Source organism: Chionomys nivalis, chromosome 23, assembly GCF_950005125.1.
Source record: "Chionomys nivalis chromosome 23, mChiNiv1.1, whole genome shotgun sequence".
NCBI lineage: Eukaryota > Metazoa > Chordata > Mammalia > Rodentia > Cricetidae > Chionomys > Chionomys nivalis.
The window spans coordinates 15,137,407-15,149,870 of NC_080108.1; the positions used below are offsets into that span (position 1 = coordinate 15,137,407).

At 48.8% G+C, this 12,464-nt stretch overlaps 1 protein-coding gene across 1 annotated transcript in view; it reads right to left on the reverse strand.

The window, feature by feature from the left end:
• Window positions 1-12,464, reverse strand: part of Abhd2 (abhydrolase domain containing 2, acylglycerol lipase) — an 84,796-nt gene that overhangs the window by 51,366 nt on the left and 20,966 nt on the right. Inside the window, exons 2-3 of the mRNA XM_057756107.1 lie at window positions 11,240-11,342; window positions 8,640-8,839 (exon numbers count right to left, since the gene is read on the reverse strand). Of these exons, the coding sequence (XP_057612090.1) occupies window positions 8,640-8,833 (194 nt within the window). The 5' untranslated portion in view covers window positions 8,834-8,839; window positions 11,240-11,342. The remainder of the gene's footprint in view (window positions 1-8,639; window positions 8,840-11,239; window positions 11,343-12,464) is intronic.

A 12,464-nucleotide genomic window follows, 5' to 3' on the forward strand; every position in this document is an offset into this window, starting at 1 on the left:
ATTGTCACAAAGACCTACGATCTGGATCTCAGGTACAGGCGCAGGTGACAGGGGCACGCTCACGTCAGGTACCCAGCTCAAGGCAAGCAAGGCAAGATGCTTCAAAGATGGCAGCGCCTTCCTTCCTGTCCTGGTCAGCCTGCTCCTGGGATAAATATCTACCAGGGCACAGACAGAGAAGGGGAAGAAACATCTAAGAGGAAATTTTAAACTAGTCGCTGGCAAAGCAATTACTGACTCCAAATGCTCACTCAGTCATTCCCACAAAAACAACAGCCTCACTTTATGACCAGAGAAGACAGCGAGAAACAGTGTGGTCAACCCATCCCGATTATCTGAGACCTCTTCAGTATTAGCACAGAAAGTCCCGTGTCACCAGGCATGCTGGCCCACACTTTTAATCCCAGCACGTAGAAGACAGAGGCAGGTGGATCTCTGTGAGTTCAAGGCCAGCCTGGGCTACGTGATGTGATCCTGTCTCAAAAGGAAGGAAAAAGAAAGTTCCGCGGGTCACTGGACACCTGCCAGCCTTGGGCAAACTGGTTGGCCTTGTAAGGAAGGACAACATCCCAGGGTCAGCCTTTGGCTTTGCTTTGTTTGCCTTGACAGTACGATTGTGATAAGGATTCTTTGAACTCTGTGCACAAGTAACTTTAAGGCGAAGGAGCCTCAATCGGGGCTGTGCATCAGCATTTGGTCCCTCTAAAGACAATCTGAGTGTTCCATCTTCAGGAGTTCCAAGTAATTATGCTCTGAAGGTCTAAGAGCTAAGTGACAAGTGCATCGGGACACTGCAGATCCTCTTACAGCGTCTCAGGAAATATTTGTACAGCTCTCGGAATGGATAAAATCAGGTCAATGAAGTGAAGACTCTTAGCAATTAGTTTAGCCTCTGAAAAGGACACAGGCTTAGTGTTCAGCAGAGGACGGAAGGATTTAAATCTCATCTGGAATGTGGGTGAACAAGAGGGAATTAAGGAGTTTAAACCCAAGATAATGAAATTCTTTTCAGCTCTGAGTCACTATAAATAAGCTGTACTTGCTACAGACCTTTACCTAAGAGGGGCTGGCCCAGGGTTTACAGGTTAGCATAGGGGGTGGCAGGCTAGCCCAGTGTTTGCAGGTTAGCATAGGGGGTGGCAGGCTAGCCCAGTGTTTGCAAACTGGCATGAGGGTGGCAGGATAGCCTAGGGTTTTCAGGTTGGCATAGGGAGGCAGGCTAACCCAGGATTTGCAGGATGGCATGGGGAGGCAGGCTAACCCAGGATTTGCAGGATGGCATGGGGAGGCAGGCTAGCCCAGGGTTTGCAGGATGGCATGGGGAGGCAGGCTAGCCCAGGGTTTGCAGGATGGCATGGGGAGGCAGGCTAACCCAGGATTTGCAGGATGGCATGGGGAGGCAGGCTAGCCCAGGGTTTGCAGGATGGCATGGGGAGGCAGGCTAACCCAGGGTTTGCAGGATGGCATGGGGAGGCAGGCTAGCCCAGGCTTTGGCACTGTTACTGCAAAGGAAGTGTCTTACAAAACAGAGGCAGGAGTGGATGTTTATATATGAAGTCCTCCATTCTTCTGATAGAGAAAAAGAATTCCATGCGTTCCACTGCTCTACCAGAGCCACCCGAATCAGTGTTGGGTTTCCTGGCAGGGTATGTCTCATTGTTTAAAAGTTCCTTGGCACACTAGGGCAAAAGTGCCTTTATCCCGCACATTTCTGACGAACACAGTGTGCACAGTATGTAGAGCCAGGCTTTTATTTGTGGTGGATAAAAGAACAATAGATCTTTTCGTTAGGAAGAGAGAGCAGGTGACAGGATAGAGAATGAGCTGAGGGGCTGGGGAGGTGGCGCATCAGCGAACAGCACCTGCTGCCCTTCCAGAGACCCGAGTTCAGTTCCCAGCACCCACTCGGGGCTTTCAAACACCTGCAACTCCAGCTCTAAGGGCTCTGTGCCCTCTTTTGGCTTCTGCAGGTACCTGTACACAAATAGCATACATTCATAGACAGACAGACAGACACACACAGACAAAAATCTCAGATAAGAAAGTGATCAATATTGTTTGAGAGAACAACAAAAGCAGCTCTTCCCTGCCTTGGCAGGAATAATTGCAAAGTGAGTAATCCAGGTCTGAGGATGGCGGCGAAGCGGGAGAGCAGCCTCAGTGAAGTGATGACAAAACCCATCTTCAAAAAATGCCTCAGGAAATTCCTACCAATGTAAACATCTCTAAGGACTTAAGCCCCACCCCAATGGCTGAGTCTAATGAGGGAGAGCCTCTGTTTCCAGCCGGACAAACCAAAGGGCTATGGCAAAGAACTAAAGCTGGGGGCTGGTCAGGATGAGAAGGATTCAGCAGGAGACCCTTTGGGGCCTGAACTCTGGTGAGAGAAGCAATGGGAAAACCACCATGACCCATTAGGGTCTACCGAAGGGCCACGGGGCTTCTGCGGGCTCTCTCATGACAGTGCTGAAGCAGCTTCCCTGAAGCAGTGTTCCGAGATGCCACGAGGGCACAGGATGCCAACTGTTGGTTTTGGCAAGGTGTCGGAATGGGTGCGGGCCTCACAGTCCAGTTTCAGGCGTTGTCAAACCCACTGTGAATAAAAACACTCAGTTCTGGGTGACCCAGGTGGCATCTGGTGGCAGGAGAAAACTATGATATTTTTGTCTCTGGGGAAACCTTAAAGACGGCTTGGGTTCTGTCTCACTGCCTTTCCTCACCGGACAGAGAGGGGAGTCTAGATGTCTTTCACATCCCCTGAAGATACCAGCTCTGTTTCAGGCTTGTCTGTTAGTCCGTCATGCTTCCCCGAAGCCCCTTCCTTCACCTCTAGCTAGAGCACAACACAGGCAGCCAGACGTGCCTGCTCATGAGTGGGAAGGCACAGCTTTGGCTTCCCGTGGGGAGGGAGGTGACAGAAAGTGCCACCTGGTGCCTCTGTTCACTTTCCAACCTGCACCTGCCAGCAGCTACTTCAGCCGGGGCCCCAGGGAAAGGCTGGGGACGGCCATTCTGCATCTGGGGGCTGCCCCGACTAATAAATCCAGAAAAACCTTTAACAAAACACATCTCTCAGAGACAGGACAGAGCCTTCTTGACAAACAGCGTTGTCAGTGCTAAAGGGATACCTGACTCCCCGGGGTGCCACTGAGCAAGCGGGGGCCAGTGTGGTTTCTTGGTTTCTCTTGGTTGACACAGATGGCATTTGCCAAATTTGAGTATCTCTCACCTACACTTGCCTATGGAGACTAAGAGACAGAAGGATGCCACCCTCGAGGCTTGGGAGCACCAGTGACCCTGCTCTGTTCTGCCAAGCATATGGCTCTTGATCTGGGGTACGTGTACTCCAGTAGCAAAGTGGAAAGTGACAGAAACTCTCACAGAAGCCGATGAGAGGCATCAGATGGAAAGAGAGGTATACGCTGGAGACAAGGGAGGAGGGTTCACTGGGCCTAAAAGGGAGGGGTAAATAGGAAAGGTTTTCTCAGCATCTGATGCGGCCTAAGGTTTTGATGGCAGAGTTATTTCAGTGGCTGGGGGGATGGTCAGTGAGTGAATGGCCTGCCATGCTTGTACAAGGACTTGAGTTTGGATCTCCAAACCCGCATAAAAGCCAAGGCACGGAGGCAGGCATAACTCAGCACTGGGGGTGTGTGGAGAGGGACAAAAACAAGTGGCCTCAAGGGACCACTGGCCAACCAGCCTTGCTGTATTGGTGAATCCAGGTTCAGCAAGAGGCCCTGTCTCAGATCTCCTGAGTAAATTGGGAGCATGGGGACATTGAATGGGGAGGGGAGAGGCACGGAGGGGGGCAGAGAAAAATGTAGAGCTCAATAAAAATCAATAAAAAAAAAAGGAGGCCCTGTCTCAAGACATAAAGGTGGAGAACGACCAAAGAAGACACCCAACATTGATATCTGGTATTCATATGCACATACACACATGTGTACTTGAACACACACATACACACATTACATGCACACACAATATCACACACACACATACACATGTACACATCACAGACACAGACACACACACATCCCCCTCAAGACATCTACCCTAAGGGTATTCTGGTGAAAAGCAAAGGAGATTTGGAGTACCCAGAAGACAACAGTCCTGTGGGCAGGCCCTTCCTGGGCTATGAGAGAATGTCGGAGAAACAAGTTTGGGGCCACACTGAAGAAGGCTTGAGGAAGACAGCTCAAGTCCTATTATGACATCTGGGTGGGTCAGAGGCAGGGAGGCAGCTTGGGAGTGGTTATACAGCTGAGCACGTAGGCCCTGCACTGTAGACTTAAGGTCTGTGTACTTTACTATATGCAAATGATTACCCCTAGAGTACTACAGAGAGAGACAGTGCCTCCTTGTTCCACAGCAAGGGTCAGAGAGGACAGACAGACAGACAGCAGAAGGCCTCCCTACCCCTGCTTAGCTTCTTTTATTGTTCTGGTGGTCAAAATCCTAAACTGCGTCAAATTCTATGACACTTTTCCTAACTTACCCACTCCCCTCTAGACACAACGAGCCCTCCTCCCTTCTCCAGTGTATAACTTCCGTTTCCATTCCTGGAGGAGGACCGAAAGCAGGGATGCCAGGATCACAGGAGGTTAGTGCTGAGGAACAAACGACACACACACACACACACACACACACACACACACACAGAGAGGCGGGAGGGATCAGAAATCTTACCATCCTGATTTCGTGGAGGACATAAATAAATAATATATATATATATATATATATATATATATATATATATATCTCCCCACAGATGCTCACTCAAACAGCAGTGGTATATTACTTCTGATTAAAGGAATTATAAGATTTTTTAAAATGTGCTTTACTTTCTATATTTTAAAATGAATGAATATGCGTTAATTTTTCTATTCTGAAGAAAATGCAGACTTGTATCACCACCCCGAGACTCCTCATTGCTCCTAACTGAGCTTTGGTCTGCTTGTTTCACCAAAAGCAAACATTTCTTGAATCACTAGGTAAACATTGATGTGTTGCTAAGTGAACAGGAGGTACAGCACCCCACCAAAGTAGCCGTCCCCCAGACATCACAGAACTCATTTGCGATGTGCCTTTGGGTCAATTATTTTAAAATCAGACTTAAAAGCTGACTTTAATGCTAAGAAGAGGAAAAAGTTCTTTTTCCTTTACTTTGAATATTCACCGTTCATCTTGTTTCCTCTCTGGGCACAGCAAGAGGCTCAGTCTGGTTTTGCAAGGAAGTCATAATAAGCAGCTGCCTGCCTGAGTCGAGCTACTGGGCGACTCACTGTGAATCAGCGACCCGAACCTTCCAGCAGAGGCGAGTGTTTGGGGAGCCTGGAGACAGCTTCCTCCCAGGGAAAACACTTCAAAGTCCCAGGAGAAGTTTTTACCCACAATAGCCATTTCCTACCCTCAGCTTCAAACACAAGTGAAGCCATTCTGGAAATGTGACCCCGAGAAAGGTATTAGAGGACAGTGGCTTCCACCAGAGAGACAGAAATAGATGTGCAGGAACTGAAGGCCACCTGGTGGGGGAAACCCTGCTAACAGCCCTCCTGTGGGCTAGCCTCTTGCCGTTCTGTGCTTTCCCCTGTACCCTGAGAACACACACTCCTTGTCCACCTCTGCCCAGGGACAAGAAGGGAAACCACTTTAGACACTGTAGTCTGTCTTAGGTACCCTCGCTGCCACGCCCAGCTTCCCAATTCTTAAAACAGGAAAAATGTGTTTGGCCTCCAAGTCATTTGAACACAGTGGCATGTGCCTTTAATCCCAGCAGTCAGGAGGCAGAGGCAGGCGGATCTCTGTGAGGTCAAGGCCAGCCTGGTCTACAAGAGCTAGTTCCAGGACAGCCAGGGCTACATAGTAAGACCTTGTCTAGGAACAAACAAACAGTGGATCTGGTGGCAGATCGTATCCGAGGGCTGTTAATTTGAAACACAGGGACGGGCACCAAAGGGAGGGTGTGGGGACAGTTTGCTGGCACCACACGAACACGTACCAGACTCTAATCAGAAATAAGACAATGGGTAAAAACAAAAACCTAGCGGGGGACAGAATCCTTTTGTCCCATTCATGTTAGAGGGGGCTTGTGTGCTTGGAATGCCACTGCTTAAATAATATCCCAACTTGCTCGGGTCGCTGGCTCTGTGAGCAAGGGAAAGCTCTTGGAAGCAGATGCTTCCTGGAGAACTTGTCTTTCACGCTCACCTTTTCAAGCTGCCCCTAAGTCCTAAGCAAACATGAGCTCTGCCTTTAGCCAGGGCCTCATCAGCCTCCAAATCTAGGCCGTGTTGGAAGAAAGCCTGGAGACTGGTCAGTGACTGGGGGACATTGTGTGGATGCCTCTGGCTCAGGTTGATGACCCATAAGGATGGAGGGGGCACTCGACCACCCCGGAAGTGAGAGTCGGCCATCTCATTAGCAGTCACCAGGTCAACACCACAGGCTCATGTAGGAATACAAGCCAGGAAATGGAGAATACAAAGGAAGACTATAGAACTTAATGTTTCTGGGTTCATCTTCAAAGGAAAGTAAGAAAGGGAGTTAAGGCCTGCTGTAAGCGGCTTTTATTCTCACTTTGAACAAGCGGTACAGAATAAAAAATTGATAGTATTTTTCCAGAGCCTGAGCAAAAGCGGTGTTCCCATCGATCCTCCCTTAAAATCCTTAGTACAAATTTTACGCTTGTCTACATATAAACTTACAGGGTTTTAAGCACTTGGGTGTTATGGTTTTGAAAGGGATGAGCCCCCCCCCCCCCATGGGCTCCCCACACAGTAGCGCTGTTCTGACAGGTGGTGGAACCTTTTGGACATGAGGTCTAGATGGCAGGCTTAGGGCCATCGGAGTGGCTTGAGCCCATGCTCTTGCTTCCCCACTGCAGACCCCAGCCACCTCACACTAGTGCTCCAGCCAGCCTCAAGCTGTCCCCACCCCCATGCCTTCCTCACCAAGATGGACTGCACCCTCTCAAACTGTGGGGCTCAATAAAACTTCTTCTCCCTAAGTTGCTTCCAGTCAAGGTATTTGAAGACAACATGAAAATTCAGCGATACACTTGGGTTTTTTGTTTGTTTGTTTTTGTTGTTGTATGTATTTGTTTGTTTCTTTAAGACTGCCCTGGCTGTCCTGGAACTCACTCTGTAGACCAGGCTGGTCTCAGGATTAAAGGCATGTGCCACCACCTGGCATAAATTTGGTTTTCAAAAGCTCTCTGCAAACGAGAAGACTGAAGAACTGGGTTTGGTGGTTCCAGGGAATTTGAAAGCCATTGTAAATGTAGATTAGTGAGGTATCCAAGGGAGATATAGGAGAAACATTGAAAATACAAGGTAAAATGCTGGGCAATTTTCAATACACAGGTACCATGCATTCCCTTGACAGAAAAGATTTTAACAGCAAATATCGTGGAATAAGAACACCATATCCTATATGGCTCCAGGAAGTGGGCTACTGTGATAGGCAGTTCCTCACACGGGCAGTTTCAAACACAACTAGGAAATTAGTGTTGCAAGCACATCCTCCAACGAGCATCAAGCAACATCTCTCGACATCTAGAGCCACGGCAGCATAGTCCTGGTTATCAGACACTGCACTGGAGACCCTCCCAAACACCCAAGGGCCACACGGAAGGTCCCCCATCATGACTACTAGCCTCTGAAAATCAACCAAATAACAACAAGACTGCACAAGGCAAGAACTCTCAGATGCCTGTTGCTGTGTCTACTCCTTGGAGTCAAACATGCACTCAGTCACCAACTCCCCGGAAGAGGGTGGAGGAAGGAGCTTCTGCCCTGTCCATCAAGTTTTAGAAACCTGCCAGGCATGTGCTAAGGGTACCTTTCTGCACAGCCACAGCACAGCCTTGAGGCACAGGGGCGGAGGGGATGAATGGAGCAAGCTGTGGAGCGTGCGAAGGGAGGGAGGGAGTTGGTCAGACTAAAAAGGGAGACATGGAACGCTTCTGCTTCTGGCTTGGTTGAGCCCCAAAAGAAGACCCCCGTTAATCTGAAGACATCAGTGGGAAACTTAACACTGCATCTCTTGGAGACGAGCTGTGAATCCCGATTGATCTCTTGGAGGCATGCCGCCCCCATCCAAAATGCAAGGGATCAGAGGAAGCACTCAAGTGTGTTCTTGTGGCCAGTGCTCTAGACAATTTTTAATGTCCAGGAACCCACGACAATGCCCCTGTGGGGATGGCTTCCCTGTCCTTAGAGTGGCAAGAGTTAAAATATTACCCAAGGTTTCATATCTACCTAAAAATGTCTAATGTTTTCTGAAAAGTCCTTGTCATAGATGATGATGACACCATGCTGTGAAGGACAGGATGTTTCTAAGCAACAAAGATATGAGCCTTTCTCCCACCATTCGTTACCTAAACACTAGCTGACTACCGAGACTCTTTCTAACACCAACAAGGCCATTTTCCACCTGTGCTCTACAGGTACAATACGAGATCCACTGTTTACTTGCTTGCTTGCTTTGCAGTGTTGAGCCTAGAACCCAGGATGTCACACAAGCCAAGCAAGCCCACTCCCGATAAGCAACATCCTTCGGCTGGAAAGATTCTTTGAACATCACACAAAGCCAAACAGAACAACAGGTAGGAACAGGCGGGGCAGTGGACTCACTCTTTGGTCAGAAGAGGACAGGATTTGAGCAGGAAGCGTGAGAGCCCGGAGTCCTGGAAGTAGAGGTCAGGAGGGGCAGTGGGACTCTTCAGGTTCAAACACCGCACGATGACGTAGAGAACAGCAGCTACGGCAGCCAGCTTCACCCCGTCAAACACGGCGGGGAGCTCGGGGGTCTCCAGCATGGCATTCATCTTGCTCTAGAAAGCAAAGGCACAGGTCTGGGCTCACAAGCACGGCCAGGGCAAAGAGGGTGGAGCCCACCCCACGGCAGAGGCGTGACCCCACTCCGGACACGCTTCACACATGCCCACAGGGTGCTCCACCGACCCCCACCCATCATTATCACCTGACAACCCCGACGCCAAGTCAACACCCCCAACCACAGAAAACAGCTGAGCGTTGACTGAGGCGGGCACTATGTACTTCCTGTAATCTCACGAGCAGTTCCAAGGTGAACAAATTGGAAAATGGACAGTCAGAGTCTTCCTGAGAGCGGGGACGGTAAGGCTCATTGGGTCGTTCTTTGATGTCTGTGGGGAAGTCACTTAACTCTCGTTGACTTAATGACACCTGGAGCACCAGGTGTGTCAAGTGATGCTGCCAGCCTTGAACAGCAACCTGGGACTGTGGGTGCCGCATGCTGGCTCCATTTCTCTAGTGTCAGGGTGGGCTGAAAGCAAGCCGCCCCAGCCTAGCTCAGTCATTTTTCTCCACTGAGTTCCTGGCTCCAGAATTCTACTGAGTCTTGGCCCAGGTCACGGTGGCCCCGGCTCCTGAGACTTTCAGGCAACGTGAAATGGAGCTAGTCAATTAAAACATCTTTTTCCCCTCCAGGAGGCACCTGAAGGCAGCGATCGGTCCAAAATTGGACCAATGACAGACCAAATTCAACCGCTAGACCAAAATTTAAGGTTGCAATACAAAAAAATACACATGCATATCTAATTTCCCACAAGGTGTCTTAATATTTCACCTTCTGAGGTAAGAATTCTCTTATATACAAAGCATACATACACCACTTCAAACACATGAAACCAAGCATCAAAAACAAAATCTAATCTTCCTTGCTGCTCTACAGAATAAGAGAACATCAGCCATGTGTGGCCTTGAGGTTTAGGGTAACTAGCCAGGCATGGTGGTGCACACCTGTAATCCTAGAACTGGGGGGGGGGGTGGTAGCGGCACAAGGATCAGGAGTTCAAGGCCAGCCTAAGCCATATGACACCCTGTCTCACAATGAAATGGGGCAAGTTTGGGGGGGATGGCTAGCACAAAACTAACAAGAAAAGAAAATGTAATTCTCATAGCCCTGGTAACTACGGTAACTGCTTTCCCTGGAATGATTTCAAGTAGCCACTGTTAAAAACAGTTATAAGAACTCTGGTAGCCAATGATGGAGACTTAACAGGTAGGGTGGAAAAAAAAAAAAAATCTCCAAAATGTGTACAATAGACCGAAGACTCCTGAGACCCAGGGGGCCTTGGAGACTTCTCTAAAATCAAAGTGATACAAATACAGAGCCAAAAACACTTTGGGAAATCTCTGGCAAGGGCTTCTTAATTGGTGAGAAACAGATCACAGGTCACAGGCTCTTAACTAGCCTTCTGTCATCAAGACACAAAAGAAAAAGAGGTTCCAACACATTCCTGCAGGAATGGCAAGATGGTTCAGTGGGCAAACGCACTTGCTGCCAAGGTTGATGACCATAGTTTGATCCCCAGAACGCGCGTGGTGGAAGGAGAAAAATGACCGTTGGTTCCTGACTTCCACACACACGCTATGGCAAGAGCCCATCCACACCCACACATAAAATAAATGCTTTAAGAAAAAAGCTTAAGCCGGGCGGTGATGGCACACACGCCTTCAATCCCAGCACTCGGGAGGCAGAGGCAGGCGGATCTCTGTGAGTTTGAGGCCAGCCTGGTCTACAAGAGCTAGTTCCAGGACAGGAACCAAAACTACAGAGAAACCCTGTCTCGAAAAAACAAAACAAAACAGAAAAAGAAAGAAGCTTAAAAAGCTAGGATTATCCTCTACTGCAGAGCTACATCCAAGGCGAGCATGGGGTGAGACCCTATCTCAACAATAATAAATAATATTAATTAATTAAAAAGAGAACATCCCGGATACAATTTTAAGGTTTGGGGTTTTTTGTTGTAGTTTTGTTTTGGAATTGGTTTTTTTCAATATTGGGTTTCTCTGTGTAGCCCTCGAACTCGCTCTGTAGACCAGGCTGGCCTCAAAACTCAGAGATCCACCCGCTTCTGTCTCCCGAGTGTTGGTATTAAAAGCATGTGTGACCATGTCCAGTCCTGAAACCCTGTTTTACAACAAAAGCAGAAATTAAAAATCTACCAGAAATTCCAAATTTCTTTGATGTGCTGGGGAAATGGAAATAAGGTTTGTTTCTTTGTCCTTCTTGCCCTCCTTTGTCCTGGAGTGAGAACAGAGGCTGGGCCATGGCGGCTTTCCCGGTCTCCTTGTTGGTCAAGTCTAGTAAGTCATCGAAGGATCCTTTCCTTTCCACAAGCGTGTGCTATCTACTATAATTCACGGGGAGGCGAAAAGGAACAGAGATGCGTCTTAGCGGGACATACCTATGTTGTTATTCCTCTCACGAATGGAGAATGTGGATTTTCCTTGACGAGTTGAACACTTGGGCCAGTCAGATCTGATCTTGTATTCAAATTAACCTAAAAGCTGAAGAGAAGCAGACGTAGGTTAGGCTTGCAAGAACAAGAAAGCACCCTTCCTTTTGTGCTGTTTGGAGACAGGGTGGCCGACGCACTGCACCGACTGGCCTTGAATTCATGTCACCCCCCTTGCCTGCACTTCCCAAGGGCTGGTATTATGGGTATGTGCCACCACGCTTGGCCAATAACCCATTTTAACTGAAACATAAGCAGTCTGCTTTTCTTTTCTCTGCACTTAAAGTCTTTAGGGGAAAGGACAATTTCTTTAATTAACATGTCTGCCATGCTCTCGGACTGGCCGTGGGAAGGCTTTGTGACCTCACCAAGGGCCAGAGCTCTCGCGGGCCCTGGAGGCAGGTTTCCTCCATGTTCCTTCTGACTACAGAAACTCAAGCCTACTTTTCCTCTTCACCCCACAACACGATCCTGAACGGTGCTCACGAACAGGTGCCATCGCTGTGACAAATGACGTAACTCAGGCTTTAGAGCGAGACAGCACAGCGAATGAGTCACGCCCTCTCTCCAGACATGTAGCAATGGAGGGGAAAATGGGAGCCATGGGAAGTAAAGAGCACAAGGGCAGGGCTCCAAAATACAAAGAAAAGAGGCAGCTAAATACAGTGCCACCGAGAAAAGAGAACAAGGAAAGGAAAGGAAGGGTACCAAGCACAGAAGACACTGGAGGCTGGTCCCAAGTCACAGGTATGCAGGCAGAGCTGGGACCCGAGCCCCAGTAGCTTCTGATTCACCAGACTAAAACTGCTGAAGAAAATGAAAGGCAGGTGAAGAAGAGGCTCGCTACCATCACAGCGACCCTGTTCTCCTTGACATTTGTAGAGCTCTTCATATTCCAAGACAAATTAGTCACAGGGGCCAGGGTAGGGTGAGGCAGGAACTGTGGAGCAAGGTCCCCAGCCACATCACAGGCCACCTGGGCCCAGCAGGCCCAAAGGCTCAGCTGCAGGAGGAAAACAAGACAGAGCCCAGGCTCAAGAGCTAAGCTGCCAGGTTCCAAAGCTACAGAGAAATCCTGTCTCAAAAAACCAAAACAACAACAACAACAACAAAAAGATCTAAGCTTCCAGCCCACGGCCTGTTGTTATCTTTGCCTGGCTTTGCAAAGCAGCAA